The sequence below is a fragment of the Galleria mellonella genome, unplaced genomic scaffold (assembly GCF_026898425.1).
Source record: "Galleria mellonella isolate WM207_F2 unplaced genomic scaffold, CSIRO_AGI_GalMel_v1 utg74, whole genome shotgun sequence".
NCBI lineage: Eukaryota > Metazoa > Arthropoda > Insecta > Lepidoptera > Pyralidae > Galleria > Galleria mellonella.
In genome coordinates this window covers 907756-925490 of record NW_026442147.1, presented here as the reverse complement: position 1 = coordinate 925490, position 17735 = coordinate 907756, and the positions used below count along the sequence as shown (strand labels likewise).

General features: G+C 31.1%; 1 protein-coding gene and 1 long non-coding RNA gene across 2 annotated transcripts; one reads left to right on the top strand and one right to left on the bottom strand.

Moving 5' to 3' along the window:
• Positions 1-3674: 3674 nt before the first annotated feature.
• LOC128202062 (uncharacterized) lies at positions 3675-7729 on the bottom strand. The gene is made up of 3 exons (XR_008253588.1): positions 7310-7729; positions 6184-6819; positions 3675-4126 (listed from the first exon to the last, which is right to left on the bottom strand). It is a non-coding gene; the product is annotated as an uncharacterized LOC128202062 (long non-coding RNA).
• A 1693-nt stretch (positions 7730-9422) lies between these two features.
• Positions 9423-17469, top strand: LOC113516266 (acidic juvenile hormone-suppressible protein 1). Its single transcript, XM_052900962.1, has 8 exons — positions 9423-9580; positions 10713-10846; positions 11454-12281; positions 12596-12765; positions 13136-13386; positions 14100-14312; positions 15375-15557; positions 16945-17469. Exons 1-8 carry the CDS (start codon positions 9499-9501, stop codon positions 17202-17204), a joined length of 2121 nt encoding a protein of 706 aa, XP_052756922.1. The 5' UTR covers positions 9423-9498; the 3' UTR covers positions 17205-17469.
• Positions 17470-17735: the final 266 nt, after the last annotated feature.

Sequence of the window (17735 nt, the reverse complement as noted above, 5' to 3'; positions counted from 1 at the left end):
CTAGTGTATGTTTCATCTTGATACGCCATCTAGAAGTAGTCTATTTTATTGGTTTACCTACTTCTGAAATCCGTGTGAATGAAGTAGCGGGCGAAAAGCTAGTATTATATAAATGATAAAAATATACCATTGTTTAGTATCAAGTTAGATAGGGCCTACGATATCTTAAAATAACCCTTCAAAATATATCACTATTGAATGGGCATTGATGTGATTTTAGAAAACAACATTTACCCTTAATAGGATAAACTGATAATCTGCTGTCAAAGCGTCATGTTGACATACCAATTTCAAAATAACCACCCTCGATGTTATTGAAAAAGAAAGTGTAAAAGAACGAACAATATGCAGTGTGTCACAGCAACACAAGACCACCTCTTGTGACATAAAATTGACAAAATATTTTGAGGAGTATTTGTTTATTGATCCCACTTTCTTTGAGGGATTATACTGTATTGTTCCAAAGTGCTCGAGTTGAAGATGTTTTAGTTGACATTGAAGTGGATCTCTTAGAATTAATTTATTTTTAGAATAATATTTTTTATACAAAGTATCAATGTCGGGGACTATTGTTCACAGATGTTTACAGACAGTGGTTACGATATTGATGATCTATTTATTATCTTTATTAATACGAGTATTATAAATATAAAAGAGAATTTGATTCCACTAGTTATTTTATTAGCTATATGAGCATTAACTGTGACGAAATTTGGCATACGCTTAGAATTTAGGACGGAAAGCTACTCTTATATAGATAGATAGCTTCTATGACTGTGTTTCTGTTTGAAAGGTCTTCTTCGGGCAACACGGTATCATGGTCATGTATTGAGTTTGATTACTTGAAGAGTCGGTTGCCCCTTTTCACCGGGTAGTCCGTTTGCTTGCTTGCTATTTTCGGTTACATAAAAAAAATTGTCCATTGCTGAACATAGGCCTCCTCTATAAACTGTTATAAGGAATAATCCTTAGTTACCAGTATTCACTGACTCTCTGCAATGTATTTTAGGTGGTCTCTCCATCTAGTGGAGGTTTGTGCTACAATGCATTTGCCCGTACGAAGTCACCACTCAAGAACTTGTCTTCCCCATCGGTTGTCGGTTTTTCGTATTATGTGACTAACTCCTTGTCACTTCAGCTTGCTTATTCTTTGACGATATCCTCATTTCGGATTCTATAACGCAAAGAAATTTTGAGTACAGTCTTTTGCATAAGTCGTTGAGTAACTTGAAGTTTTTGTATATGGATAACTGTGTAGGACCATGTTTCGGTATCATTGGCAAAAAGCATTGGTCAAGTATAAATTAAAACGATACTTCTTGCATGGTTTTAATACAATTTAAATAATTTTAATGTATTTAGTATTAATATAAACCTACGTGGTTTCTGAATGCTAATGTAACATAAATTCTGTAACTTGTATTTTTATTGATAATAAATAAAAAAAAAAACTGCTATGTAAATATGTAGCTAGGTCCAGTCATTTCGTAATAAGATGTATATAAATATATAAATATGTATTTGTTATAGGTTCCAGAATAATTAACAAAAACATTAAAATAGGTACAATTAATACAGTGCGCAGAGTTCAATGTATGCGTGCTCATGGATTTTATAATTAATACACAGCCATCGGCAAAGTGTCAGACGCCGTTGAAAACAAATATATGAATATTAAACGACCTTATACCTCGTTATTGGGATTTGTAGTTATTATGAAAGGAATACAGCCCAGAGAAGTATAAAATATATAATAGTATTTTAACTACAAATTACTAGGAAATTTGTCAAACGGAAATAAGTTTCTGTTTCCATCTGATTAATTTCTTACCTTTATATGTTTATTATAATTTTTTTCATATTTTTGAAGTTTATTTGGACGACAAATAAATTAATACCTCTCTTGATGAAATTTAGTAAACGTCGCTTATAGACATGAACTGCATTATGCATTATATGTTACTGAATATATATTATGCCCATGGTATTTCCCATGCGTGGCCATTCCTGAAGATTACGAAATCACGCCTCTGTACCTTGTAATTTCACTGCTATAAAAGAATAGACAAAAGAGTAGGACTCTTCTAAGAAACATAACCATGCAAGCAACAACAAGCAACTTACCTTAACTTAGTACTTCATACTTTCAAAAACTGTAGGTACGTTTTTTGATCATTTAAAAGGCAATGCACAAGCAACTCATTTCTTGTTGCAGGTCGCATGCGCGACGGTAGCCACTTTCCATTAGGTGGATCGTCTGCTCGTATGTCTCCGTAACAATTAAAAAAAATAGTAGAAACACGGATGGGACAGAGGTACCCTTACCCATGTACACTACTCAGTTACAAAGTCTCCTTCTGCTAATATTATTTATATGAATTTATCTTACAAAAGATACACTTTTTTCCTATGTGCATGTTCCAATAACATTATTGAGCGACACTCAATATTTTCAAGCGAATGAAAAAAATTTAACGTTCTTATTTCCCTACTATATCATCAATTCTGTAGAGATTTTGATATTTTCTGATTTTCTTTTAGATTATTTCTTATATCTCTGTCAATTCTAAACTGATTTGCATGTTTTTATCCGAAAGAATATACTTACAGAATGGCCTCATAGAAATTTTATGAAAATCGGTTCAGTAGTTTAATTTTTAGCCCAAAATAACCGGATTTGTTACAATTGAAATCGGTTTTTTGTGGGATACACCATGGACCATTTCTTCCTTTCCAGTGAGTGCCGTAAGAGGCGACTAAAAGAATTTAATGGTCGAGAGATGGGCAGCAGCGTCTCTTTTAAAACATTATCAAAAGTTAATTGCGGTTGCCAACTCGCTAGCCAAGTGTGGTAACTATTGGCAAACTCTTCTTAAGGGGAAGGCTTATGTTCAGCGATGGACAGCTAATGACTGATATAATAATGTTTAATAATTATTGATTAAAAAAATGGCATATGTTCCGTATGGTTCATAATATTAATTTTGTCATGATATACTCGTAGTTCTTGTTATAATGTACAACAAGGGGAAACTTTACGTAAAGTTATTTCCATCACTGTCTCTCTAATTAAAAAAAAAAAAATCACATAGTATCATATTACTTATTTTTACCTTCCAGAACTTGCATAGTTGTGTTCCAGTTTGAAAGGCATTAAGTTACATTAGATTTAATATAAATTAAATTCTTGTTTCTTGTGACTCATAATAATTATCATAAGAATGCAACACATGAGTGCTGCGAGTATCTTTGGTTTATTATCATATTTTTTGTGTATGTGCATGTTGTCTTTATTATAACAGATACTACAATCTTCGTTGTATTTTTACTCGTCTTGAAATGGTAAACAGGACAGCTCATCTCATGCCAAATGTTAATTGTGATCTATAAACATAAAAGGTATCACGGACATTACAAAGAACGTTTTTGTCTATATTTGTATCTTTGTAACCTATATAATGGGCTATATATATATATATACATATATATATATATATATTCAGTAATTTTTTTGAAATATTTAAAAAGTTACAAAATACACGTACATGATGTACTTAAAATGCACATGTTATTGTAAATTAAATTTCGTGTCATTGATATATTAATAATATAGTATATGAATACATTTATTTATTCATATAATAAATAAGTAATTTGCCGTGTGGTGCTGGCATAGAATGGGCTACCCCTTCCTTTCCCGTAGGTGTTTCATTTCTTGTGGTGTTTCATCACCAAAGCTTAACGGCCAATGCCAAACTGCCAGCAAAGCATGGCAACTTCTCGCATAGCTCCCTTTTGGAGGAAACGTATATTCAGCAGTAGACAGTTTATAGCTGTTATATAACTATTTTATTATACAACCCGCTACAAACTAAAGTTTCATCCCAATCATCTGGACGAATGGCGGTCTTCTACCGTGCGTTTTTCAAAGCATTTTCTTCCACGCACATCCATTCTTTGGAATCAACTTTCAGCAGCAGTATTTCCGAACCGATACGACACCATAACCTTCAAGAAAAGAGTATATTCCTTTTTAAAAGGCCGGCCTGCTATGCCGCGGGTGTTGTGGATGATAAAGGCGGCGGTAATCACTTTCCATCAGGTGAGCCGCATGCTCGTTTGTCCCCTGTGTTGTAAAAAAAAAACTGTTATATCAATAAATAAATGACGTTGAGAAATAGAGTTGATTGAATAAATGGGAAGTGATAAAAAAAAAAAAAACACTTCAATATTTTGTACTAACATAATTACAAAATACTTGTGTATATAAAATACCTCGACTGTCGTAGAAAGAGCATGCCTGTACTGTTCTTAATCTATGTGAACAATGCTGAGCACTACGAAGTTTGCATACCGGTCCACCACATGTGCCTTAAAACTAGAATTTCTAGTTTAAACGTCGTATTAACACAGAGAATCTAATGTAATATTATTTAGGTCCATAGGCGAGAATAATTTATTAAAAAAATTCAAAAGGTTCTCAAATCTAAGCTATATTATTGTGTATATATTGTGTGTGTATATTAAACGTTATTTTTGCCAATTTTAAACTGATTTAGTTATTTTTTTTAACAGATAGGATTTATTAACACATAGAATAACGTATTTTAATTCCAGTCGTAAGCTGTCCACTGCAGAACTGTCTTCTTTATAAGGGAACTTTTTCCAGTAGTTGTCACGTTTGGCAGGCGGGTTGGCAACCACAGTTAGGCTTTTAGAGATGTTTTAAGAGGGACTATCCCTCTACATTAAGTTCCTTTAGTCTCCTCTTATTGCACCCACAAAAGGAAGAGGTGCCTACTGTATAACGGGACCACACGGCCAGTACGTATGTCTCCTGATAATTTTGTCATATATTTGGTACCTGTATGTTTATAGAATATAATCTTTAAATATAAATGATAGATATTTCCAAAGTATTTGAGAAGAGCATTGACAAGTTATACTAGCATTTGCCAAAAATGTTCATTATTGATTTATTTATTTATTGTAATGAGGCGCAGATGGCAAATTATTACCATATTAGGTTTATATATAGTTAATTATAGTTTTAATTTAGTTTTAGGTCACAGTATGATAACATTTAGGGAAAATATTTGAATTTCAATAGGCGAAAACATTTAAAGTTGGTTAGCTAGATAATCATACAACAAGATATTATAGGTCGAGGATAAGACTATTGACGTAATTGTGAGATCAGGTATAGAAGAAAAATAACAAATTAAGGGACCGTTGAAGTAGAGTTTGTCCCTGTCAGAGATTTTTTCTGGGACACAGTGTTTTACCGGTTACCTTGGCTGTTTTAGTGTAAGTAGCGAGATAATAAGCCTCGGGCGTCGATCATTTTTTGCGCGAGCACCCGAATCAACCACCTTGAGCACAACAAATGTGTGGGCAATCCGGTAATTTATTTTTTTGGCCAATAAATTACTCATGCGTCAAAACTTAGGATGCGGCGGGCCGGCGCGCCACAAACTGAAGTGATATATTGGCTCATGTCACAGACATCGTACCTTTCCTACCAATTTTTAATATGAGTCTCGATTAATAAATTGGCCGTGTGGCTGAACCATTTATACTAATGAACGGACATATTATAGCTGGTCCTATCTATTCATATCAATGTTAGGTATGCTTATGTTCAATAGATAAGTCATTGGTTGACGAGGAATTAAGAGGAAAAAAATGTTTATAATTAACTAATTTGTCAATAGTTTAATAGCTACGTACAAGACGAATAAATAGGATTCTTTATTAATATTACAAATGAAAGTGAGATTGTTTGTTTGTTACATTATAGCGTTTTAATGGTTAAACCAATCACTAAGAAATTTGGTATACATGTACTATATGGGATGGGGAGTGAAATAGACTACTTTTTATGCTAGTTAGTAAATATATTCCTGTCACGCGATGAAATTGCGGGTAAAATCCAGTTTTCAATAAAGCAAAATAATTTATAATATGATTGTTTTGTAGGAAATCGATATATAGAGAACATTGCTCTATAATTATAAACTAGATATACCTACCGAACATTCTAAAACTTTAATATTTTTTATCTGATATATATTCATAGTAATATTATAAAGAGGCAAGATTCGATTGCTTGTATGTTGGTTTGTAATGGATAAATTAAAAAAACTACTAAGCCAATTTTAAAAATAGTGAGGGTCGTCTTACATTGCCTTTGCCCAAACGGGGGCGCCATTCAAAATGCCTTCTTCCCCATCGGTTGTCGGTTCTTCGAGCTATGTGACCAGTCCATTGGCATTTTAGCTTGCTTTATTATTTAGGGCGATGTCGGTAACTTTGGATCTTTTGCGGATATCCTCGTTTCGGATTTTGTCACGCAAAGAAACTGTGAGTATAGCCCTATCCATAGCTTGCTGAGTAATTTGAAACTATTGCATACGAGCAACCATATAGGACCATGTTTTGGTTTCATAAGTCATCACTGGCAACATGCAGTGGTTAAAGAACTTCGTCTTCAAACTTTGAAGTATTCTAGAAGAGAATGTGTGGCGTAGTTTCCCGAAGGCTGTCCAGCCGAGTTGGTTGCGTCGGTTGACCAACCAACGTTACGTCGAAGATGGACTTACATAGTCGGAAAAGTTGTTCCAGGTATACATACTCGTCGACAACTTCGAGCGTAGTGTTCTCAGTCATGACTGGTATAGGTGTGACGTGGACGTTAGACATTATTTTAGTTTTATCCATGTTGATCTTAAGACCTACTTGTTAAAAAGCACTATTGAGGTCATTGAGCATAGTATTGAAGTCCTCCAGGGATTCCACCATGATAACTATGTATATCATCTGCAAATCAAATGTGAGTGATGTATTCGTCATTGATGTTTACGCCATATCCTTTCTAGCCTAGGAATTTGAAAACATCATGTCATAGCCAAAACTCTTTACAGCTGCTTCCAATACAGCTGTGAAGAGTTTTGGGGATATGACATCACACTGTTTTACACCTTTTTGCACTGAGATGGATTTTGAACCCTATTTATTTACTTGAATAGACATCGTAGCTTTATTGTACACAAACTACAATTTAAATAATATAAAGTGGACAATTAATTCTTACTTGTTTACGCCTTTCTGTGGTTGTAATCTTGTAATCCAACTACGTTGTTAGCTTTATCTCAATTCTATTTTAATAAATTTATTAAAAAAATAAGTTGATAGAAACATTAAACAAAAACTTTAAAAATTTATAATTTCAATTATGATAACTACATATCTTGTCTGTCTTTATTATGATATTATGCCTTTATTATAATAAACTGCTTTGAAAGAATACCTTTCTTTTCACGTAGAAGTTTTTGTAAAAACTATTATAAAAATATTATTCAAATACGAAACGCACATTCTAATAGGTTTAGTTGTTAAAAAAATCTTTGTATAGGCACATTGGGGCCGATTCTGCAGTGCTATTTCTCTAAACGTTTCTTCTAATCTAATATAATAGTATTTCATTTTAATATTTTCTCGAATTTACTGTTTTATGGACCATCATATTCTACATTTGTACTCGTAGTAATTTTAACTTAAATCTATTTAATTTATTTCATACTGGTACTGGTTTTTAGAGGAAAGATTTTGCTGTTATATCCAATTGAAATTTTTAGTTTAGGGAAGTGATACTTTTGAATCGATCCCATTGTGTGCGAATCAGAGTTGTAAATAATTGAGAAAACAAAAGTGAATACAGGTCTACGCTCTTTACGTATGTCAAAGTCAATACATTTGTATTAACTTAATTCTTGTATTGATAACAATTGTACGGTTAGTTAAAAAAATAACAGTATTTTTTTAAAATCCCTTCTCTTATTATTTTTTGCCAGTGAGAATTTTGAATGCTTTTTTTTCTTAATTAATCTGTTTAATTTATTACGCATTTTCAAAACGACTTTAAATAGCTAAAAAAATATTTATAATTAGACATATGGCAGTTTATTAATATGCAAATTAGTCAAGTATCCAGTAATAGTAATATATTATTTATTGAAAAAAAAAATTGCGGCGGGTATTTAGTGAAGTGGTAGCTCAGCTAATAAGAATAGACACGGCGTAGCGTTAAATGTGCCGATTGAAAACATGCATACTTAATAGGCTTTTAATGCATACGAAATAGGTTTTATTACAATTCTTTATTTTTCTACAGCTACAGTTTTCTTAGTAGTTAATTTAAAAATAAATAATCACAATAATTACCTGGTTTAAAACAGTATTAGTTATGATAAATAAAAAACAATCTTGGATTTAACTAAGAGCATTAGTTCTCATTGTACTTAAGTAGTGAAATCTTTCATCTGTGTCTTCTTTTTAACTTCTGCGGATTATATTTAGATATTTTTTTTTTTACATAATCATTTTAAATAATGTATGAAGACCTTTGAATATACCTAGTCCAGCTATAAGTTCTGTAATAAATGAAATGACCACCTTTGGCTTTTATACAGGCCTTTAACCTGTCTAGCCACGAATCTAAGGTCAGCTTCAGGTCTTGTTTTATAATTCGCAAAAGAGTCCTAAGGGGAATCTTCATTTCTTGCGATAAGATATTTTGCTTCCATTAGGAAGCATTAGGGGACGTTAGAAGTTTCGACGAATTCTGGCTTTAACGGCATTAACAACTTTTGTAGTTCTAACAGCACGCGGTTGCCCCGACCTTTTCTGGTCTTCGACAGAGGAAGTGTTGTTGAATCTGTTGATAGTACGATATACGAACATACGGCTGATACCAAGCTTTTGAAGTGTCTGGAATATGATTGACGATTCCATACCCATTTTCTGCAAGGCGATCACTGCAATCCTATTTTCTTTAATACCCCATTTCATATTGTAATTTGATAATGAATACGAAAAAATATGTGAAATGGCGCGAAATCGAGAGAAGTTTTTAAAATAATAAACGTGTCCCAAATTCGAAATAAATTAAAAAGTAGAAAAAAGTTTTTATGTAATAGTATTTATGGCCAGACTAGTTAATTAAAGATGCTTATATCACACGATTTATATCTTCAAAGTATAATAAATTCTACTCTATTTATAGTCAGCGCGCAAATTTAATAATAATGAATTGCTTTAAATAGAAATTGCTAAATTAATTAGTTTCGGTCATTTTATATTCTTAATATTGGTTAAAGAACAAAATTTATATTACGAACAAAAAAATATCTTTTATTTACCTAATAAATATATTAATAAATACCTATATAAAAAATAAATACGATTTTCTAAAATGTTATATTAATTTTAAGGTCAATTTTTTATTTACAATTAAATTTGTTAACTGTACTCATTAGGAAAATGACACGAACATTGTATCATAGTTTTAATTGGCTATCGATGAGGAGAAATTATTGCTGTTTCTGATAACATTTTGGATGCTGACCTATACTAAGATAAAATATATTGAAAACAAAATTATCATAAAGGTGATACGTATAAATAGAGAGTTCCTAGCTCCTTTGTGCATTGGCAGTGATGGGTCGATTGGTTTTGTGTGTATTGGCCTTGTTGGTGGGTGGCGGGATCTCGGATCCCGTCAAAAAATTGCAGAGAACTGGTAAGAACAAAGCTAAGTAATTTATTTGCTATATATTAGACACATTAATGTGTCTAAAAAAGTATACTTAGAGAAAAGAAAAACAATTATTAGAAAACTAGTAAAAGAAAACTAGTATGATGAGAGTGATATTTTTTTATTTTATTAGAATAAAACTGCTAGTAATTTTATTATATAAAATCCTGCAACATATTCTTCCTACGTCCTGCAATTGCAATTAATTTATTTTATTAATTTGTTCTAATACTATTTGTATGCCAATAATATCTTGTAGTTTGTATTTACATAAATTATACTCGTATAATGAAAGTTTTTGAAAAAAGTAAGTTTACGTGAATAAAAATTATTTCTTTCTTTCTTTTCACATGATGAAATCATAGATGATTCTGGTAGTTAATCTATAGATAATAATCTACTATAATCTTATTTAATGAATAAATAATTAAAATTGTGTGACACACAACAAAACAGTCTTTAGTTGCGGCAAATATAATTGTTTGATTTAAAAACTAAGCTACTGAACTGTTTTTGACCAATCTGTAAGTATATTCTTTCAGATAAAAATAGAGTTTTCCAAATCGGTTTAAAACTAACAAAGGTAAAAGGTAACAAATATAATAAAAAAATGCAACATAATTATTATAAGAACCTCCGTTTTTTTAAGTTTGTAGAAAATACAATTTTTAATACGTAGTAAAGCAATCTCTTTCGGAAATAAAAAAAATAATCTAGATAGATAATTATGATGTAAGCGAGAATTCGGTATTAAATTAAATTTAACTAATAAGGATTGGAAGAAATTTACCAATCAAAAACCCAGTTGAAATTGGATAGTTTGTAAACAATTTAAGCATTGGACATCTTGAGCGCTATTTTACCAGAGTTCACTCTATTCCTTAGAAACTTGTCAAAGTCGGGTAATGAAATTCCATAAGTTATTTTATTAGAGAACTATAACAATGCAGATATTTGAACATAATTAATCTGTGAGTCCAGATTCTACTCGTATTTTGTTTATGTCAAGGTAGTTCGTAGGTATTGGTACATATTTTTAGACCATAAAAAGAGTGCAGCAACAACATTTATAGTACCTGATTTATTAATATATAAATAATAATTGGAATTATTTCAGTGGATCAGACTGTATTGGATCGTCAGTATAAGCTTCTGACTTTATTTTTCCACCCTCACGAGCCGATCCACATCAAGGAACAACAAGAAATAGCTGCATCTTGGGATTTAGAAAAGAATATCGGCCTTTACGAAGTGAGGATATTCAATATCTTATTTTTCATGTTAAAAATTTCGTAAACGCACATTATATTTTTATGTAATAACTACCGATTTACTACTCATGACTAAGGAACACGAATTGATCTAGAAACTAGTCGAGATTTCTTTTCTTTATGATTTTTATTCAATTGATTATTAAGCACAATGTATTGAAGGAAGTAAATAATTTGTATCTATTTGCATTATATTTAGGTCAATTTGATTATTATAATGCAACGTTGTTCCTTAATTTATTCTTGTAGAAATATGAAGATTTACATTAAGTTATATTTTTGCCAGTTACGAAACACTCTATAAATAGTCTTATTTTATCTTTGTGTTAAAATAGAATAAGGTCTTTAATTCAGTATATACCGATTTCAATAAAAAATACTCTGGGTTTAATTTATATCTACTAATAGAAAAGAAGAATAATAAGACTGAAGGAGAAGAATAAAAGGAGAAAAATAATACTAATCAATAATACATCAAATTCATTTACACATTCAATGCTATCTGCTTAAGAATGTTACGTTATTAATATTTATATATATTAGTAAGTTATCATTAATAATCTGTACCTTTATACGTTTCCTTACAGAATGCTACCGCCGTCCATCTTACTATCCAGATGCTTCATAATAATTACCAAGTACCTAGAGGTGTGCCGTTTACCGTTTTAGAATCTGTCCATAGATTTGAAATTTCGGTATATTACAGTTTACTTTATTCAGCCAAGACATATGACACCTTTTATAAAACAGCTGTATTCTTAAGACAGCACGTTAATGAAAATCTCTTTGTAAATGTACTTAGCGTTGTAATTCTCCACCGATCTGATACTCAGGACATTAGAATCCCACCAATTTATGATGTTTTCCCTTCATATTTCCATAATGGTGAGATTATGACGACAGCCCAAAGAATAACTACTCATGGTCAACGAATGTTAGAACATTACCCATCAACATATGTTTGGGAGAACAATGTTGTTATAAGACATAATGAAACTGCTTGGCCGTATTACTGCAATACAGAGTCAATGCCAGTTAGTTATTTCACTCATGATGTAACTTTAAACGCACTATATTATAATATTAAACTTGCGTATCCAATCTGGCTGCGAAGTGATGCTTGTGCGATCAAAGAAAAACGAGGTGAGCTTTTCTTCTTCTGGAACAAACAACTTTTGGCTCGCTATTATATGGAACGCTTGTCTGTTGGTCTTGGTGAGATACCAGAATTAGGTTTGAATGAAGTAGAGGAAGGATATGTATCTGGGTTATTGTATCACAATGGAATTCCATACCCAGTGAGACCTAACCACTTGGTACTCAATCATCAAACTTGGCATGCTGAAGCTATAGAAGAAATCGAAGTTTATGAAAACCGCATTCGTGACATGATCGACCAGGGCTTCTATATTACAGTAAGTATAGATAATGACAACATCAAAAGTATGGGTATGAATCAAATAATAAATTAAAAAAAAATTAATTTAAAAAAAATGAGATTTAGGAATATCTAATAGATGAATTAGAGTGAGATATCACATGTTATATAGACTTTAAATATATTAAACTGGTTAATATTTATAAAATTAATAAAGAGTACCTACCCCATTTCAAACAATGTTATAGGTTCATAATGTCTCAATAATCATTGAAAGTATATACTTTATAAATATTAAATATACGAGTCTATAAATATTCAAGTATTATTCTTGATTATCATTGATTATAGAACACTGGTGAACATGTCAGCATCAACAGTCCGGACTCGATTGATGTTCTCGGGCGTCTTATTGAAGCTAACGTTGATTCTCCTAATGTTCAATACTATAAAGACTTCATCAGCATTTGGAAGAAGGTTCTCGGCAATTCTCTTGTTCATGAATCTGTTGCTTTTAACGGGTAAGTTGAGATCATTATAATTAGGTGTATACGTTTTAGTGTAGACATATAAGTACGTAAGTTAAAAATTTTATACAATCTACCTTTCTTGAATTTTGAATTACTTTATAAAATCTTATATCATATCTTACAAAGTAAAATACAGTCTTAAAGGTGAGATAGTCATTGCAATTATACAAGACTCTTTAGCTCTCTAATAGATACAGTTTATTCTGATATAAATATGTAGGAATCACGCCTTTCTATCAAATGGGTCTTAAACTTCTTCGTTAGTAACTACACTCGATATTATATATAATTAAGTTAATATAATATGTAATACTAAGAATAATTGATTATAATTTGGTAATGCAGCTTATTTTTCTTTCAGTATACCCTTGGTCGTTCCTTCTGTATTGGAACAGTACCAAACCGCTCTCCGAGATCCAGCATATTACATGATCATGAAACGAGTTCTTAAGCTGTTCAATTTATGGCATGAACATCTCCCACATTACACTACAAAAGAATTATCAGTACCGTCAGTTAAGATCGAAAAAGTCGAAGTAGACAAACTACTAACATACTTCGAGTATACTAATTTCAATGTTACCAATCATCTTCATCTGAATGAAATTGAATGTAAGTAGATTATCATATACAATCCATTGTATCACAGTCAGCCAAATAGTATTTTTTCACGACGATAGGGCAATTTGGAAATCAAAACGTTCCAGATGTGAAAAGTTTTCAAATATTTTTCTTTTTCTTCTTACAGAAAAAAGAATTAAGAGATTTAACTCATTATTCATAAAGAACTAAAACGTTTTACAAATCTACTTTAACTATTAAGGTGTTTTGTTACTGTCTTTCAAGTTGAGAAATGAGTGCAAAAGAAAAGGACAAACCACTTCAATAGCTGAAACAGATTTATGAGAAGTTTGACGTTTTTATGAATATGGGGGTTATTAGACAATATAATAATATAAGTGACAACTAAAATTTTATATATAAATTTTGACAAAAGGCTCTTAGAGAAAAGATCTATTTTGTTTTGTGAATAGATGAGATGAAAAAAATATTGAAATATGTAATAATTGATACTTAAAAATTATATCACATTTTTACTGTTATCATTCAGTTGTTTAATTGCTGGTTGTATGTACTTGTCCTTAATTTACTTTTATCATAAAAACAGAGTTCTATGCACGCAGCAAAGCAAATAATTGATGCTCATAAGTATCTAGAATTTATTGTATCTGAAATCGATTATAATAATATTAATGTTATCGCTGTCGATTTTGGCAACAGGTCTGATTATTAATGTTTTTATTGATTATGAATAATATTTTCAGGTAATAACGTGATTAATACCAAGAGCGTGTTGGTCCAGAGGACACGTTTGAACCACAAAGTGTTCACCGTGCGAGTCAATGTTAAGAGTGGTGTAGCCAAACACGTCACTGTCAGATTCTTCCTAGCTCCCAAATACGATAGTGTTGGCAACGAAATACCCCTGAATGTTAACACACAGAACTTCTTGTTGATTGATATATTCAATTACGAATGTAAGTATAAACTAATGGATGTGATGAAGCCACAAAAATCCGTCTACAGTAAAATAAGTTTTTAATAGTCGTTGGTTACTATATTTATTCATATTCATTTCCTATAATTCTATTTATCAATAAGGATGAATTTAGGTTGTTCACAAAATAACAAACAGAATAACAAAATAAGTAACAGAAAGAGGCAGGTACATGACCAAGGTTTCCGGAATAATAAGGTAGATTTGTCTATATCTATACTAATATTATAAAGAGGAAGGATTTGATTGTTTGTTTGTTTGCTTGTAATGAATATATTAAAAAAATATTCCTATTTCAAAAATTTTACAAAGGCTATATATTATTTTCGGAAATGTTATGTATCCATACGAAGTTGGGCCAGATTGATAGTATTCCATATAAAACAGAAGACAAGACTCACAGAGTTTAGTCCTATCTTCACATTTGTCTGAATTTTAATATACATTATATTTTAAACGATAGATCAATGAAAATAACATTCTTGAACAACAAACACAACTATTAATGAAAAGCACTAAAATTATTAATAAAATAAAATACAGTTTTCTATGAGCTTACTGCAGTGTTATGAATGCTGGCCACACTGTTTTGATAGATCACTTCGCCGATCTTTATTCGAAAGTATAGCAAGAAGGAGATACTCAATTCGCTTGTATTTTTTTTATGTTTGTTACTTTATAACTCCATTAGTTTTAAATCGATTTAAAATATTTTTTTTTTATTTTAAACTATGTATTTACAGAACGGTTTCACAGAAATTTTATCAAAATCGGTTCAGTAGTTTAGTTTTTAGATCAAAATAATTGGTTTTGTCACAATTTAAATCGTCTTTTTTGTGGGACACAATATTTGGTATATTATGATATAACAATAATACTATAGTGGGTAGTCAGTGGTGTTACCGGAAGTTATCCTTGTGATGAACGTAATACTGAACATACAACTAGTCAGGTATATTAATAAGTATGATAGATTGTAATACATCCGAGGAATATTGTATTCTATGCTTCTCCTTATAATTTTACTTTTTTTGTATTACAGTGAAAGAAGGTGATAATTTAATCACACGTGTTTCTTCGGACAACTTACTTGTCACTGACGAGATTGATAGCGCTTCTGTTCTTTTCAATAAAGTTGACAGCGCTCTCCAAGGACACGGACAATATATGCTTAACATGAAACAAAATATTTTGAAAACTCCTCGACATCTTCTTTTACCTAAAGGTTGGTAGAAAATATACTTTGTAATAAAACGTTTTACTTCACCACAGGAAGACTTTGTACAAAAGACGTTTGCTAGCTACTTCTATCCCGTGTTTCTACTGTGAAACAGTTGTGTTTGCATGGCTGTGTTTTGGTTTGAAGAGTGGGACATGGTAGTGAATTTACAGGGCATAAAGGAATAACACCTGAGTTCTCAGAAATGCAACGCATGGGAGTTACCATGGGCGAAACTGTATATTCTGTTATGTTCATAGTATTGCTCATGTCTATAGGTGACGGTTACCACTTTCCATCAGGTGGGCTGATAGGTTGTTTATCATTCTAAGTTGCATGAAAAAATTAATGATGTTGTTTTGGTTTAGTCAATTTTTATTTTTTGCATAACAACTTGGAATGGCAAAGATTATTTTATAAATTAAATAGGTAAGTTTATTGTAAATACTTCATAACTATTTTTAAAATTGTAATAAATTATCATCTAGCAAAATTACTGCATCTTAGAAATATAATTGCTGTAATACTAAATAAATAAGAAGTTGACAGCCCACCTAATAGTTAGTGGTAATCGTCGTTTAAATATATAAACATCATTACAGGCATCACAGTACACATTGTAAATTCCATGGTGCCTTAATTTGTAAGAATTATGTAATTCACATACTCTTTAAACCGAAACACACACGTTTTAGAAAGACGAATGCAGACGAATATTGTACAGGTTTTTTCTATTATTAACTAATGTTCCAGTTTCGACTTTAGATAGACTTGTACTAAAGAACGTACCGAAACAAATCAAATGATAGAGAGACTATTATAGATATGTATAATCTACGATATTGCTTTGTTAAATACTATGAATTTGAAAGTAGAAATGTTGTATATGGACCATGGACTATTATATAAAACGTTATTATATCTAATGCGTTGTCCCTGAGGACTTATGTTCTTGTACTAAGTACATTGGCTACGTTATCCTTTATACCAAATAGTGGTATTTGATTATTATTATTAAGTATTATTAAGTGTAATAATATTAAAAGAAGTGGCGACAGGATTAATAAAAACCTCTTCGCCATGTAACATTACTATTGGTGGCTGCCAATCGGATCTACTTACTTGTAAACAGAACCATTTATAGAAGCTTTGACTTGATCATAGATGGAGATCAATGCAATTAATAGGCATCCATCTACAAGTACCTTCCATTTTTCCCTATAGGACACTGTAGCAATATGAATCTTTTCCTCATGAACTATGACTGGAGGTTGCTTAATAGTGGGGTTGTTCATGGACGTTGCATAATACTGAATTCTTGAAGGATAAATATTAGTTACAAATCCGATCAAACTATAACAGGTAATTACAACAAATTTAATTATTTCTACAGGTCGCGTCGGTGGCATGCCATTTGTACTGATGGTATACATTTCTGAGTACCACGCGCCCAACGATGTTCATCGAGGCACGGTAGAAACTAGCACTATCGACAATACGATCCGCCTTACAAGCGATACGCTGGGCTTCCCTGTAGACCGGCCCCTGTTCCCATGGATGCTCACAGGAGTTGAGAACATCTTCCTTCAAGATGTCCAAATCTACCACAAACCCACAACAGAAGTGACCGGCGTACCAGTCTATGTTGAATAAATGAATGAGAAAAATCTGGTGTAGCTACTAACAATATTGTTTATTTCCGTTAATACACAATCTATCTTACTGTAAATATCAAAACCAATTGTTGTAGCCTAAACAGTGATAACTCATGTTCATGTAATAGTCAAGTAGCGAAACCACTTAGCTAGCTTTATTACTTTTATACTTATATAATTTTATTAGTGTATGTATCAATTGTTTATATTTACTTATAATTTATTATAATGATTAAATAAATATATATTTTTTGATTAAAAAAGGATGTTCAATGATTATAGTGACCTAATATTGAATTTTTTTCCATATCTGATCATAGGTACTACATATACATAAGAATAATTTAATAATTATAAGTATTTATATTAGAAAATACATTTTAAGATTTTTGTATTATATTCATTTAAAACCTTTTAAAATATAAAATATATACCAAACATAAAATATACAATAATAATATAAAAATATACTTAAACATTTATATATACAAAATTATGGATATATATTTATCACAATTATATACCTAAT